The sequence below is a fragment of the Equus przewalskii genome, chromosome 18 (assembly GCF_037783145.1).
Source record: "Equus przewalskii isolate Varuska chromosome 18, EquPr2, whole genome shotgun sequence".
In the NCBI taxonomy this organism is placed as follows: domain Eukaryota; kingdom Metazoa; phylum Chordata; class Mammalia; order Perissodactyla; family Equidae; genus Equus; species Equus przewalskii.
Window position 1 is genome coordinate 47,163,422 of NC_091848.1, and position 16,271 is coordinate 47,179,692.

Sequence of the window (16,271 nt, forward strand, 5' to 3'; positions counted from 1 at the left end):
GCGGGGTGCAGAGTTGTCCAGGGCTCTGGAGCACTGAAGAAGCACATGCTCACAAATCTCAAACAGAGACTCTACCAAGGGCATTCGTGTGAATAAAAGATTCATCCACATCCGCCAAGTGCTGGCTAGCTAGATTTTAGGCAAAGACTTCATTCTATCACTATGTGAATCAGACTAGCAGTTCATTATTCCCTTTCAAAATAAATTTTAGCTCTTCCTAATGATACGCAGACTGCACAATCAGTGTTTTCAAGCTATCTGAACCACGACGCCTGAATGAGTTCTGTTAAATAGCATAGCTACAACCTAAATATGTGTTTCAAAGTCAATCCAGAAACAAACACGCTAATTTTCATGCAGTGTAAACTGTTTAAAATTGCTTTAAAGTTATTTTTTTTACTTGCCTTAGTTCTCCTTTCTAATTAATTAACTAGTTAAATTATAAGTCCCTTGAGTGTTGTTGGTAAACGTCTTATTCATCTCTATTTTCTTGATAATGCCTAGCACAATGCCTCACATAGATAAGGCTTGCAATAAATATGTTAGATTAATTAACTATAATTAACTTTATTTAAATTTTTTTCTGAAAATACAGATTCTGGAATTGTCTGTCATTTGCTGCCTTCCTTATGGTGTTTACTTTCATTGGACTTCTAATTCCTGCACATACGTATTTATATATATCATTTTCTGATATATATTATTCACTAAATATCTACCTCACCCTTATTGTCTTAAGGTAGGAACGTCATTTGAATTTTTCTATTTATAGGATGTTGAATAAGACCGAAGATAATCTTTTAAATGATAGAAATGTTTCATTCCTTAAAATAAAAAATTGACTCGAACTTTCCAAGGAGTTATCAGCAAATTAGGACTTAGTATTTTATTCAGTTTTTAACTGCATTTCAAAGCAATGCAAGCACTTTGCAAAAGTTTTGAAAATTAGAAAGACAGAAAAAAACTCTTTTGTAATCTTACTACCTAGAGACAAGCACTGTTAACGTTTGGTATATTTCGTTCAGAGTTTTTTTTTTTCCTATAAGGTTTCGTGAACTTAAACACCTAACATAAATAAAAATTTTATCTTGCTTTATTTGCTTAATATTACATAACAAATAATTTCCTAGTAATTAAATTATAGTTGGAAATAGGTTTTTAAAAATTGTAAGGAAGTCCTCTTTGTAAATGTCTTTTTTGCTCAAACAATTTTTGTAGTCCCTTTTCAATGTTAAGAGGCAGGAAAGAGTCTACTCCTGTAGCTGAAAAGGAAATGGCGTAGAGGAGGAAAACCTACCGTAAGTGGAGTCTCACAATCCTTGAATCTCCATCAGTTAAATTGTTAACATTCTACTTTCATCTAGGATTATTAGTTGAAAGTTGACATCAAGACAGCTAGTGGCAGGTAAGTGGAAATGAGTCCCAAATTATCAGATACAATTAGTGTAAAATGCAAGAATGAATCGTGACTGAAAGAAGAAATAGAAATGAATTGACCAATGTTTGATACATCCAACATGATTGAAATCTAAAAAGAAAGGGAGGACGTCTTAGTATCTCTTCTTATTTGTTAGATTTGCTTTTGTTTCTTTATGGCATCCAGAGTAGAATATATCTACAAAATATCCCTAACTTTGTCTTTTCTGCCTGACGCAACACCACTCAAGGGTGAGGTGGAATTACCCTACTACTTGCCTAACAGAAAGAAACAAAGAGAATAATGGCATCCTCTTGGCATGTCTCCCGGTGGAATGCCCTTCTGCCTTCCTTTGGTGCCACGTCAACGTTGTGTGAAAGATGGCTCATTTGCCTCAGAGTTGGCAATTCCATAGGGAATTGATTAGAACAGAGTAGAATGAAATGGAAGGAAATTTCTAGGACAAGAATAACTTTTTAAATTTGTTTTGTCTTTTAGACTTCTGGTCTTTCTATTCATGAGCCCTCTTTTGTCTCGACTTGGTGATGGGTTCAGCTGGCGCTGGGCATTCATAATGGCCTGGAGTGAAATGAAAGGGATGCCTAATATAAACATGGCCCTTCTGTTTGCCTACTCTGACCATTTTCTTGGATCTGAGAGAGAAAAATCTCAAGTAAAGAAAGATGTGTTTTTTAATTTGAATATATTCATAGAAACATTTGCTGTGTACTAAAATATGCTTTTGTAGGGAGGTAGCTCAGCTCCACTTGGACTGTGGGAGTGATTAGTTACAATGCAAGATTGGAGAGAGAAGGAACAGCTGGCAGCTTGCTTCTCCCCCATTCTAGTTTAGGAATCCCTAAATCCCTTTATCACACTCCTAAAAATAGGTTTATAATAAATGTTAAAGGAATTAAAACTTATAAACCATTTAAAATCTTACCTGATACAGCGTATGCACTCGATAAATGTTTTTATTTTTATTTATTCCTGATACCCACTCAAGAGAAGCAGAAACCTACTTCTGATTGTCTCGATTGCCCTCTGTAAGTTTATGAGGTCACATTTAGTAATGCTAGGAACCAAAACATTTTCTTTGTCAAGTAAAGTTATCTCTAAGATAGTACTCCAAACTCTGCCTAACAGAACATAATGGGCATGACTCTCCCCCTACCTCCTCTTAAGATAAGATAATTATAAGGAGCTCTGTAAGAGATTTCCTATAGAGATCACACTTCCATTGTGATTTCTTTACATAAATTCCACGTGTAAAAAAATTCCTCTCTCTCCTATAGTACTCACAAGTTAAATGACCTCGAGTAAGTTACAGTGCCTCAGTTTTCCCTCTGTATTATTGGACAATATTGGTATTTACTCCATAGAATTGTAATGAGGATTTAATAAGCCTGATATATTGTATTATATGCTTACCATATAAATGTTAGCTCTTATTACTATTAAATTATTTAACTAACTTAGTGGTCCTCAACCTTGAATTCACTTTAGACTGCTTCAGGGACTTTTAGAAAAATACCAATGCCTATGGAATTCTGGCCCTGACCATGAAGAATGATGGATATCAGATTTACTTCCCATAGTAAACGAGTATAAAACCGATTAAAATAAGAGAAGCAACTGATTTTAGATATGGCAAGGACATTGCATGGTTAGATCTTTAAGAGAAAGGAATATTCATGTGGGGAGTTCACGTTCACTCTGGCTTTTTTCCAAGTTGTGGCACAGAGAAGCAGAGGCCAAACAGAGAACAGAATGGTAGTCTCACTGAGTGTTAAAAATAGAGATGGGGCTGCTAAGACAGCTTGAATCTATGGGTCAGGGTACCAGAGAGGGAAGAATGGTGAAGAGAAGCACCAGAAATCTGCATGGGGATCCCCTTCGGTCATTAGTCCAATACTAATCCGCGCAAGAAGAGAATTGGAGGAGGGTTGGCAGAAAAGAGCCGTTAGGCAAAAGGGGTAAAGGGGCACCAGTGTACAGTGACGGATAGCAACTAGACTTGGTAGTGAACACGATGCAGTCTATACGGAAGTCAAAATGTAAAGACGTACACCTGAAATTTGTATAATGTTATAAAGCAATCTGACCTCAATAAAAATAAAATTTTAAAAAAGAAAGAAAAGAGCCATTAGGGAGCTCTATGCTGAATGGACATTCTGAAGGCCACACAATGCTGACAGATACTGGATTCCTGACCAAGTACAGTGTAAACCTCATGAACACCACATGAATAAAGCTGTGACCCAGGAAAGATCAAGACTTAAAAATAAGGACTATACCCTAGAGTAAAGTTTACTCTAGACCCACTCTAAGAAAAACTAAAACCACATCTTGGCCGGATAATGTGATCTGCCGGTAAATTAACTGATGGACACAATGAAACTCAAAACTTTTTAAAGGAAGGCAACATAATCAAGACTCTCAACAATGTAGAATCCATAACGTTCAACCTAAAATCACATATTACTGGACATGCAAAGAAGCAGGAAAATGTGACCTATAATTGTAAGAGAAAATTATTCAATGGAAACAATTCCAGAGCTGGCACAGATATTGGAAATAGCAGCACTATTAAAAATATATTCAAGAACTTAAAGAAAAAACTAGACATAAAAAATGAAGACATGGGGTATTTCTGGGAAGAAATTGAAACTAAAAAAAGAACCAAAGAGAAATTGTAGAATTGAAAAGTATAATAGCCGAAAATTTTCATTTATGAGCTTACTAGTAGACCGGACACTGAAGAAGAAGGGAAAAAAGTAATCCTAAGTGAATGTGTTCCAAACAAGAGTGGGAAAATATGTGAAACAAAACCTGAGATCTAAAAGGAGAGATAGACAAACTATATAGTTGAGACTTTAACACTTCTCCCTACAATTTTTTTCGACAAGTTACAGAACAACTAGATAGAAAATCAGCAAGGATGTGGCAGAACTGAAAAGCACCGTCAACCAACAGGATCTAATTGACATTTATAGAATTATTTAACTCATACAGAAAAAGCATTTAACAAAATTTAATACTAATTCATGATAAAATCTCTCAAAAAATATAAATAGAAGGAACCTTTCTAATGTTGATAAAGAACATCTACCAAAAAATCTACAGGTAACATTATAATTAGTAGTGAAAGACTGCTTTCTTCCTAAGATTGGGAACAATGCAAGGTCTGCTCTCACTCCTTATGTTGGACATCATGATGGAAGTTCTAGCATGTCCCATAAGACAAGAAAAGGGAAAAAAATGCATTAATATTGAAAATGAGGAAATAAAACTATCCCTATTTGCAGATAGTATGATTACCTATATAGAATATCTCAAGGATCCTCAAAAAAGTAGAAAAAAATATCCTAGAACTAATAATTGAGTTCAGCAAGGTTTCAGGCTACAAGATAAGTATAAAAAAATCAAATGTGTTTCTATATACTAACAATTGATATTAGGAAATGAAAATTAAAAATACAATACCATGTATAATTGTTCAAGAAAATAAAAAGGCAAAGGAACTAAAATAACAAAAATGATTTTGAAAAAGAAGAATAAAGCGGGAGGAATCAGTATTCCTGATTTTAAGACATTATCACAGTTATAGTAATGGAGACTGTGTAGTATTGGCAGAGATAAAGACACATGGAGCAGGATAAGGAACCCAGAAATAGATGCACACAAATATTCCCACCTGATTTTTGATAAAGGTACAAAAGCAATTCAGTAGATGATGGATAGTATTATTAACAAATGGTGCTGAAGAATTGGACATTCATAGGCCAAAAAACATTTAGTCTTGACCTAAGTCTCACATCTTTCACAAAAGTTAATTCAAAATGCATCATGGAATTAAATATAAAATGTAAAATGAGAAAAGTTTTTTTAAAAACTTGGGATAAAAATCTTTGAGACCTGGCATAGGGCAAAGAGTTCTCAGATTTGACACTGAAAGCATGAGCCATAAAAGAAAAAAAAACCCATAAATTATACTTTACCAAAATTAAAAACTTTTGCTTTAAGAAAGACCCTGTTAAGAAGATGAAAAGACAAACTCCAATCTGGGAGATAATATTTGCAAACCACGTATCTGACAAAGTTTCATATTTAGAGCATGTAAAGAACTCTCAAAATTACACAGTAAGAAAACAAATACTCCAGTGAGCAGAATACATGAAGAGACATTTCACTGAAGAGAATATACAGATGGCAAGCAAGCATGAAAAGATGGTCAACATCATTAGGCACGAGGGATAGGCAAATGAAGACCACAAAGAGATATCATCTATCAGGAGGGCTGAAATAAAATATAATGATGACACCAAATGCTGATAGGGATGCAGAGAAACTGGACCACTCATACAATGCTAGTGGTAATATAAAGTGGTGCGATCAATCTGAGAAAGAATTTGGCAATTGCTTTAAAAAATTATGCATGCAACTACCATTCAGTCCAGCAATTGCTCCCTTCGGGATTTGTCCCAGAGAAATAAAAAATTATGTCTACACAAACTCATACATGAATTTTCATGGTAGCCTTATTTATAGTAACCAAAAACTGGAAACAACTCAGATGTCCTTTAACAAGTAAATGCTTAAATACATGGTTGTACAACTGTATCATGGAATGCTTACTCAGCAATGAAAAGGAACAAACTATTGATAAAAGCAATAATCTTTATTAATCTCCAGAGAATTATGCTGAGTAAAAAATGCTACTCTCAAAAGAGTAAATACTATATGATTCCAATGATATAACATTCTTATATGAGAAAATTATAGGAATGGAGAACAGATTAATGATTGCCAGTAGTAAAGAGGGGTGGGGGCAGGAGGGAAGTGAATGTGGCTGTAGAAGTCAACATGTGGAATTGACTGTGTCAATGTCACTATCCAGGTTGTCATGTTCTACTATAGCTTTGGAAAATTTTATCATTGGGGGCAACTGGGTAAACGTTACACAGGATCTCTCTGTATTATTTCTTAAAACTCTATGTGAATCTACAATTATCTCAAAATATTAAACTTAAAAAAAGAATGAGTGATGGAAACAAAGACAGAGAGACAGTAAAAGATAGGAAACAAATTACCACTATCAGGAATGAAAAAGTGAACATGACTACAAATTATACAGTTATTAAAAGAATAATAAGTAGAAACTATATATAACTTTAGGTCAAAATATTCAACACCTGAGATAAAATAGTTAAACTCCTCAAAAAACACAACTTACCCAAACTGACACAAGAGGAAATAGAAAATCTGAATAGCCCTCTGTTGGTTAAAGAAATTGGATATATAAATTAAAATTTTCTCAGAGAAAACTAGAAGCCCAGATGGCTTGACTGGCAAATAATACCAAACATTTAAGGAAAAATTAATACCAATTCTACACAAACTCTTCCATAAAATAGAAAAAGATGGAACAGTTTATGTGACCAGCCCATTCTGATACCAAAAAACAACACAGATATTACAAAAAAACAAAAAACAAAAACTACTGATTAAACATGATGCAAAAATCCTTTAAAAATATTTAGCCAAGGGGCCGGCTCTGTGGCCAAGTGGTTAAGTTCGCGCACTCCACTGCAGCGGCCCAGGGTTCGGATCCTGGGCGCAGACATGTCACCACTCGTCAGGCCATGTTGAGGCGACGTCCCACATCCCACAACTAGAAGGACCTGCAGCTAAGATATACAACTGTTTCCGGGGCCGGGGGTGGGGGGGGGGGGCGGCAGTTGGGGAGATAAAGCAGAAAAAAGAAATATTTACCCAATATATTTTAAGCACATAAAAGGGATAATACATTATTATCAAGTAGATTTTATTCAAAAAGCTGTGTCCAAAAAATAATAGTTTAATATGCAAACAACCATATATGCAATCTAAAAAAACCTGAGCTCATAGAAACAGAGAACATATCAGTGGTCTCCAGGGGTGGGAGTTGAGGAGTTAAGGAAATGGGTGAAGGTGGTCAAAGGCACAAACTTCCAGTTACAAGACAGTAAGTCCTGGGGATGTCATATACTGCATGGTGACTATAGTTCATAATATTGTACTGTATATTTGAAAGTCTCTAAGAAAGCAGGGTCTTAAAAGTTCTCATCACAAGAAAAAAATTTGTAGCTATATGAGGTGATGGATGTTAACTTATCATGGTAATCATTTATATATGTATAATCATTATGCTATACACCTTAAACTAATACAATGTTCACTGTCAATTACATCTCGATAAAACTGGAAAAAAATTTTAAAAAATCAATATTGTACATTACATTACCACAATAAAGGAGAAAACTCATACAATTATTTCAACAGATGCAGACAAAGCATTTGAGAAAATTTAACACCAATTCACAAGTAAAAAATGAAGAACTTTCTGTGAACTTGAATTTGAAGGAGACTACCTTAATCTAGTAGAGGGTATTTATTAAAAAACCTAAATCTTATGTGACACTTAATGGTAAAACACTAAGTGTTTTCCCCCTAAATTTGGGGAAAAGGCAAATATGTCTGCTCTCTACACTTCTATATAATATTGTACTCACTGTCCTACCCAGGGCAATAGTGGGTGTGGGGGTGGGGTGGAAGGAAGGCACACGGATTGGTATGCACCAAATAACTAGTAGAACTAATAAGTGAACTTAGCAAGATCATGAGATGCATGTTCAGTTACAAAACTCAATTGTATTTTTCCATACTAACAACAAACAATTAGAAAAATGAAATAACGTAACACAGTATCAAAAACATAACATACTTAGGAATAAATATAATGAAATATGTGTGTATTAGTTATCTATGACTATGTAACAAATTGCCCCCAAATTTTAGTTGCTTTAAGCAAGAAACATTTATTGTCTCCATTTCTGTGGGTCAGAAATGTGGATGCGGATTAGCTAGGTGCTTCTGATTCAATTTCTCTCATAAACTTTCATTTAAGCATAAACTGGGGGTACAGCGTCGAAAGGATCAAATGGGCTGGAGATTCTGCTTCCAAGCTCACTTGCATGGTTGTTGACAGGATTCATTCCCAGCAGACAGTCGGACTAAGGGCCTCAGTTCATTGCTGGCTCTTGGCCAGAAGCCTCCCTCAGTTCCTTGCCACCTGGGTCTCTCCATAGGTCAGCTCACAATACAGTAGCTGGCTTCTCTCAGAACAAGCAAGAAAGTGAGAAAAAACAAGCACTCAAGACAGAAGCCACAGTCTTTTTATAACCTAATTTGAAAGTAATTTCCCATTACTTCTACCGTATTCTGTATTCATCAGAAGTGAATCAATAAGTTCAGTCCACACCCAAGGGGAGGTGATTGCACATGGACCTAAATATCGGGAGGTAGATATCTTTGGGAGCCATCTCAGAGGCTCCTTTTCACAATGCACAGGACTTGTGCACTGAAAACTACAAGACATTGTTGGGAGAAATTTTAAAAACCTAAATAAATGGAGAGATATACCACGTTCATGGATTGGAAGGCTCAAGATCATTAAGATTTCACTTTATTCAACACAATCCACTCCCAGAAGATTTGTTTTAGAAATAGATAAGCTGAATCTAAAATTTATGTAGAAATATAAAAGACCTAGAATAGCCGTAACAATTTTGAAAAAGAAGAACAAAGTTGAATATATATTCAAATATATATTATCTGACATCAGGACTTACTGTAAAGATACAGTAATTAAGTTGGTAGGATATAGGCATAAAAATAGATAGATAATAGGGGGTGGGCACAAAGGGTGAAGTGGTACACCTATAATGTGACTGACAAATAATAATGTACAAATGAAATTTCACAAGGTTGTAAACTAGCATAACTTCAATAAAAGATAAAATAGAAAAAAAAAGTAAATGGAATATGATAAAGAGTCCAGAAAGGACTCAGAATTGATTCTTGACAAAGATGCCAAAGCAGTTCAGTGGAGGAAAGGATAGTCTTTTTGACAAATTGTGCTGAACAACTAAATATTTATTTAGAAAAAAGAAAATAAAACCTCTATTTTTACCTCACAGCATACATAAAACTGATTCCAGATGAATCACAGACTTGAATATAAAGCCAAAAACTCTAAAACCTCTGGAAGAAAACATGAGAGAATACCTTCATGACCTTGGGATAAACAAAGGGTTTTTAGAACATAAAAAATAATATTGGACTTCATTCATATTAAAAATGTTTGCTCATCAAAAGATAGTTTTACAGAAATGGATAGATAAGTCACAATCTGGGAGAAAACATCCACAATACATATATCTGACATTGCACTTCTATCCAGAATATATTTTTCAAAATTTCCACAATTTTATAATAAGAGAAAAATAAACCAATTTTTAATAGGCAAAAGATTTGAATATATGCTTCAAAAAGAAAGATGTATACCACTAAGCACGTTGAAAATGCTCAACATCATTACTCTAGGGAAATGCAAATTAAAACTTCAATGAAAAACATAATCAATTTATATGAAAGTTTTAGAATTGGTAATTCTTATTTATAGGAATAGAAATCAGAACAGTAGCTGCCTCTTGTCAGGTAGAGGGTTGATTGGGAAGGGCGACTACACAAGTTTGGGGAGATACGAGAATATTCCACATCATGATGGGATTGAGGGATCAATCAGTGTACACACTGTCAAAACTCATCAAATAGTACACAAACACATTCAATGCATGTAGATTATACTTTTGATTTTTTTTTCTAATTACCAATGCTTGGGCTGTACCCTTGAAGAATTAAATCAGAATATTCAGTGGGAGCATCTTGGGCACCAATACTTTAGTTTCCTAGGTGATCCTAAGGTGCAAACTTGAGAGCCTCCCGTGTGGTTCCACCTCTGTCCCTCACCTCCATCTGTGGCCAAAGAACAGAGGACTGCCTAGGGTTTAACACAAGTTCTGGAAGTTAGAAATCTACAAATCAACAGAAGTGTGTAGTCTCAAATTGAAAGATATTGCTCCACTCGTCTATGGAGATCAACTTCAGATATAAGTAGAGAAAGAAATCAAGTGGCACCAAAGCCATTAACTGCTCCTCCCCGCTGACAATGAAAGGATGCCAGGGAGGCAAAGTATGAGGTGGAGCACACATATCAAGCCCTCCGAGTTGTTCTCTTTTCCCAGGTGAGGGGACTTATTTTAATGGAGGTGCTGGTAATGCTGAGCAGAGAACTGTGTGGCTACACACATGGAGGTGTGGATAGTGCATGAGAAATGATAAGTTACAGACATATTCCTAGGGCTCAAGAAGTGCAGCAAGGGAGTGAAGGTCAAATATTTTTTTCCCAATGTCTTTATAAGTATCTGTTTACTTGTCAAACCGCGTGTCCTGAGTTTTGTTTTGGTTCCAAAAGCGTGAATGAAATATACTCAGGAAGACAGAGCATCCCCAGAGTACTTTCATCAAGCCTGACATCCAAATTCTCCCCTGCTGTGAGCATCTAATGACATAACACTCCCCAGCTTAATCTGCATTGGTAAATATAGAATACATTATATGAAATTGTCATGAATGCTTACTTTGTATTTTTTTTCCAATTCTAGGTATTATTTCATGCAGTGGCAGTATGCTTAGTCAGCCTGATTGTCAATAGATTGATTTTGCCGATAGCAGTTAGTAAATTAGGTAAGCCCTACTAATTACTATTCTGAGTGAAGAAAAAAATATTCTAAATATACTAAAGAATTGCTAATAATGAAGAAAGAAGACACATAAATACAAATCAACTGTGTCTAATTGAACAGAAAATTAGATCTTTATGTAAAGGCATATGAATGGTTTGGGCCGATAAGCTTGCTTACTTTAAATGATTACTTATTTATATTAGTTTAGTTTAAGTAAAATAATATAATAAGTTTATTCTTTTGACAAACTTTTATTAAGAGCCTTCAAAAAAAAAAAAAAACGAGGCTCTCATATGCCAGGCACCATTCTAACTGGTAGAGATGCTTTATGAAGACAGAAAAGATTTCTGAGTTGTTGGATTTACACTGGAGAGAGGAGAAACAGTAAACCAGTCAGATAAGGTAATATCGGAGAGTCACGTGTGCATCAAAGTAAACAAACCACATATAAATAAAAGAGAAAACACAACAGATGCTAGACTCCCAAGGAAGCTAGAAATTGAGTGCATTCAAGGAAAGAGCGTTAGAGGTGCTGGAACCTTCTAGAACAATGCAGAGAATGGAGGAAGGCCAAATGGGAGAGGTAGGGAGGAGTTAGATAATGAAGGGCCTTGAATTTTAAGACTTTTTTCTGAGGGAAAAAGGAATTCTTTGGTTGGTGTTAAGCAAGTACATGTAATTATACAATTAAGGCCTTAGAAAGATCGCTCTCCTTCTGTGGATAAGTGATTGAGGGGCATGAGGAGAGTAGAAACAGAAATAGCAGTTTTACGAGGCGATTGCATTGTGCAAGATGCATGTTTCAATCCCCTACTTTTTAACAATTGAGAAATTGAGATCTAGAGAGTTAAAAGTTCTTGCCAAAGGTCACACAGCTAGGTCAGGGCTAGAAAAGAACTATAAATAAATTGCCCTGATACTTTGAATCCATTATATTCTTGACTACCCTATCACCCTTTCTGTCTCATCCAGAATTTTCACTCTAATGGCATTTTTTATCAATCTGAAATTTTATTTTTAAGGATAATATCACACTAGCCAATCTCCTTTCCTTCCTCATATTTGCAACACAACCTTTTCTTTTTCTTTCCTTTTCTTTTTTCATTGTCTGTACCTTAACCTAGTAAAATGGGAAGAACAGATTAAAGAGGTAAAGTTTTGCAAAGAGTATCACATGTTCTACTTAGTTGCTAAATAAACCTAAAATTCTTATGTGGAGCATCTGTTTACTTGCACTGAGAGCAGTGAACATTTGCTTATGGTACCTTATTGCTTTCCAAAACAGTTTCTAGGGCTCAAAAAAAGAATTTGTGTCTGAGAGTAAGAGTCCTTCAAATGTTTATGAGGTCTGGAGATATATCATATATGCCTATATATATGATCTTATATATAGGCACGTATTTCTTACATATGGGTACATATGTAGTGTACATCTAAGAGACGTATGTCTAGGAGATATATGTATACACACACATATATATATCTTACATATATATCTCCTACCTATATATCTTATATATATATATGTACATACATATATTCTGTATGTGTGTATATGTATATATAAAGGGATTTATTATAAGGAATTGGCTCACATGATTATGGAAGCTAAGAAGTCCCAGGATCTGCAGTCCGAAGGCCTGAGAACCAGGGAAGAACCAGTAGAGTGAGTTCCAGTCGGACTCCACAGGCAGGAGAGGGCCGCCCGCCCAGCTTGAAGATCGTCAGGCACAGAGAGTGAATTTTCTTTTGCTCAGCCTTTTGTCCTGTTCAGGCCTCTGTGGATTGGACGAGGCCTGCCCACACTGACGAGAGCAATCTCATTAACTCAGTGTCTACCAACTTAAATATTATTCTCATCCAGAAACACCTTCACAGACACGCCCAGAATAATGTTTGACCAAATATCCGGACATTCCATGGCCTAATCAAGTTAACACATAAAATGAATCATCACACCTCTGTTCCTCTGTCTCCTCTATGGAACTAGAAAAGGAACTTACCTCAAAAGTTAGTCAGGATGATCCAAAGACTTACTAGGTGCCAAGTGCTGAGATGTGCTTTCTCAGCATACAGTAAGCACTCCATCAATATTAACTGTTGCTATTGTTATCATTATGTACCTCAGCTTTTGTGAGAAGTATGAAAGTAGAAAAGATTGAAATTGTTAGTGTTCCCATTATTAAACAATTTATGTTGTCTTTAACTTAAAAAGAAAATACTTAGTGACAATAAGAACAAAAGAAAGCTTTATAATCATATCAAAATGATGGTGTGCCTCATTTGTAAAATACTCTCTTTGTATCGAAGGTCTCCGTGACGTCACATCAACAAAATATAAATCACTTTATTGTACATTCCAACACTTTCAAGAGGTAACCAGATCCGCAGCCTCTGCACTCAAATTTGACAAAGATCTTGCTGATGCGGATTGGAACATGGTCGAGAAAGCCATTGTACTTCAAAACCCGTATGCGGTGAGCCGGTAGTATCTTCTGTTTGTCCCCTCGAAGTGGATATGATTGCCCTTAAGTAAGCATAAATGTTACAATTATTAACTCACAATTTTTAATACTTGTAATTGACAGAGAAGTGGTATTGGTAACTCCATATTTACCCTAACTGTATGGAGGCGATTTCAGGGCATTTTGTGATCACTGTGGGGCAAAGTAGAAGTGACAACCCCTGTGAGTATGTAGAAGATTTGTGTTGTAAGTTCAAAAGAAGGAACAGTGAACGGAGCTGCCTTTGAAAAATGTCATAAAAAGAGGAGAGAGAGCCTTAGAAAATAGGCAGTTTTTTACTAGATTGAAGGTAGACAGGTGCCCTTGTTCTGCATTTATTCAGCATTCAGGCTATCATATATACTGAGCACTTGCTAGGCCCTAGCTTATGGTAAATATTATTTTTTTTATATAAAGTAGAATTCAAAACCAGTATCATGAGTTTAGATGTGAGTGGGATGTCACTTCCTACTTCTGAGATCTGCTCTAGAATCTCTGCGGTCAGACTTCTTACTTATTTAAGAGTACGTAACTCAATAATCAGTCATGCGTGCCGTAAAGAGAAATCATGAAGTTGTTCTGGGATTTCCTCAGTGCTGCTGCTGCTTTGCCCTCTCCTAGGTGATGTCCAGTCTTCATTACAATGTTTTTCTGCATCATACAATACGAGGAGCCAATTTCAGGAGTGTAGGCATAAGAATTGGTTTCTATGAAATAGGATTCCTAAAAATCTCTTTCACGTCCACTAACCAGTGCTTGAAGCTCCAGATGGAGGGTCAGAACCAAGCCCTCTGCCTGCAGGAATACTGCCAGGATTTCAGGATGAGACAAGCACCAAGTCAAATCCGAGGATTTTCTATAGTAGCTTCCAATGTCTGATTGTGGCCTTTTGCTAACCTGACTGCATCAGAATCATCTGGAAAACTTATTAAAAATGTGGATTGATTCCTCCAGCCCCTACCCAGGAGAATCTGATGCAAAGGATCTGAAGAGGGTCCCAGGAATATGTATTTTTAATCCATTTACCCAACTGATGCTATTGCAAAGTCAGGGTTGAAGCACCACCCTGGGACTTGATCTGTTTCAGAAGGCAGGTGACCAGACAACCGCTTTCTGTTCTTTACGATGCAAACAAGAGGGATATTTTAGTGTTATAGACAGAGCACCGGCCTTGGTCTCAGAAAATCTAGGTTCATGTCCTAGCTTTGTCCCTTAATAAATGGCTTTGTGATCTTGAGCAAAATTTTTATTTTCTCTAAGCTTCAGCTTTTCTCATCAGTACAATGGGGTTATCCATATTCCCATCTCCTAATGCCATGTTCACTTTCTGTTCTTCCTTCCTGAGTAGTTTAAAGCGGTGGTTGTCAACTTGAGCTGCAGCAGAATCAAGGAAGGGGTTTATGAAAGCACAGATTGCTGTCTTTTCTCCCAGTTTCTGATTCAGTAGGTCTGTGACGGGGTCTGAGAATGTGCATTTCTAACAATTCCCAGGTGATGCTGAGGCTGGGGCACCACACTTGCAGACCCACTGGTTTAAAATGTGATCAAATATATGGTAGCTTTTATAAACTGTTAATGCCATGTAAAGGTAAAGATATGATACAACTCCTTCCCACAAAAACTGGCAATTATTTTCCCTTCCAGATAACTGTGTAAACAATGAGGAAACTCATCTGAACATTTTTCTGCATCCAGCAGATTTTCTATAGTTTTTCAAACCAAACTGCTATGCAAATTACTTGAGGTTTATGCTAAACAATATGTTAATATTCATGTATTACTTTTTGGTTTTGATTTGTGTTTTACTTAGTTGAGCCAAGGAGAAACGACAGAACATCAAAAGGTGAAATGTCCAGACTGCAACAAGGAAATCGATGAGACCCTGAACATTGAAGCAATGGAGCTGGCCAACAGGCGTCTCTTGTCAGCACAAATCGTTAGTCCTTTATTGTAGTCTTTTAAAATTACTTTTTGGCTTAAAATTATACTGAAAACTTTCTCCCTTGCTGGAAACATCTTGATTATGCTCACCTGCATAGCTTAGTAGATTGTTTACAAAGGCAAAGGGAAGTTTGGCATTATCTTAGGAATCTGCTTGACTGCAAAAAAAAAAAAAGGAAAAGAAATCTACTCAAATTAACTCAAGTGTTTTATTATGAGGAACCAGGAATCTCACAGATCCCAGTGGCAGGAATTACAGCTGAGCGCAGTCTTCAGACATGTTATTCAGTCAGTTCTATGACACTGCCCGTCTCTGGGTCCATCTAGTTTTTCATGAAAGGATGCCACCAAGTCTGCTAATAACTGCAAGTAGAGGATAGTATGTTTTCATCTTGAATCTTGAGTAAAAATTAGAGAAATTTTGTAGCACCGCAGCATACAGAACTCTTGGGGAAATTGCTAATAACCTAGTTGCTGTTACCTATTCAGGTCAGGATCTAGGCTAGTTGCCGCGACTCAGCTTCTCCAAATGTTTGTGTTGGGCCTTCCTCATTGCGTACGGAGCTGCCATGCATCTTTTCAGCTATTCCATAGGATTCCACGCCTTTGCTTGCTCAGTCGAACTTGGCAAGGGAAGCTCTATAGGGGATGGTTCTCTCTTCAGCAGTAGTCCTATTAGACAAGCTGAGTCTCAAAGACAGCTTTTCCAAGGACCTACATGTCATCTTGAAGCAATGGAGGCAGTGCGGTGAAGGATGAACTCACGCTTATATGGTGCTT

At 36.2% G+C, this 16,271-nt stretch overlaps 1 protein-coding gene across 14 annotated transcripts in view; it reads left to right on the top strand.

Moving 5' to 3' along the window:
• The window catches only part of SLC9C1 (solute carrier family 9 member C1), a 94,481-nt gene that overhangs the window by 31,490 nt on the left and 46,720 nt on the right, over nucleotides 1-16,271 (top strand). For all 14 annotated transcript variants that reach the window (XM_070582690.1, XM_070582698.1, XM_070582696.1 and 11 more), the window contains 5 exons: nucleotides 596-739; nucleotides 1,916-2,090; nucleotides 10,966-11,047; nucleotides 13,357-13,523; nucleotides 15,361-15,486. In XM_070582690.1, coding sequence (XP_070438791.1) covers nucleotides 596-739; nucleotides 1,916-2,090; nucleotides 10,966-11,047; nucleotides 13,357-13,523; nucleotides 15,361-15,486 — 694 coding nt within the window. The remainder of the gene's footprint in view (nucleotides 1-595; nucleotides 740-1,915; nucleotides 2,091-10,965; nucleotides 11,048-13,356; nucleotides 13,524-15,360; nucleotides 15,487-16,271) is intronic.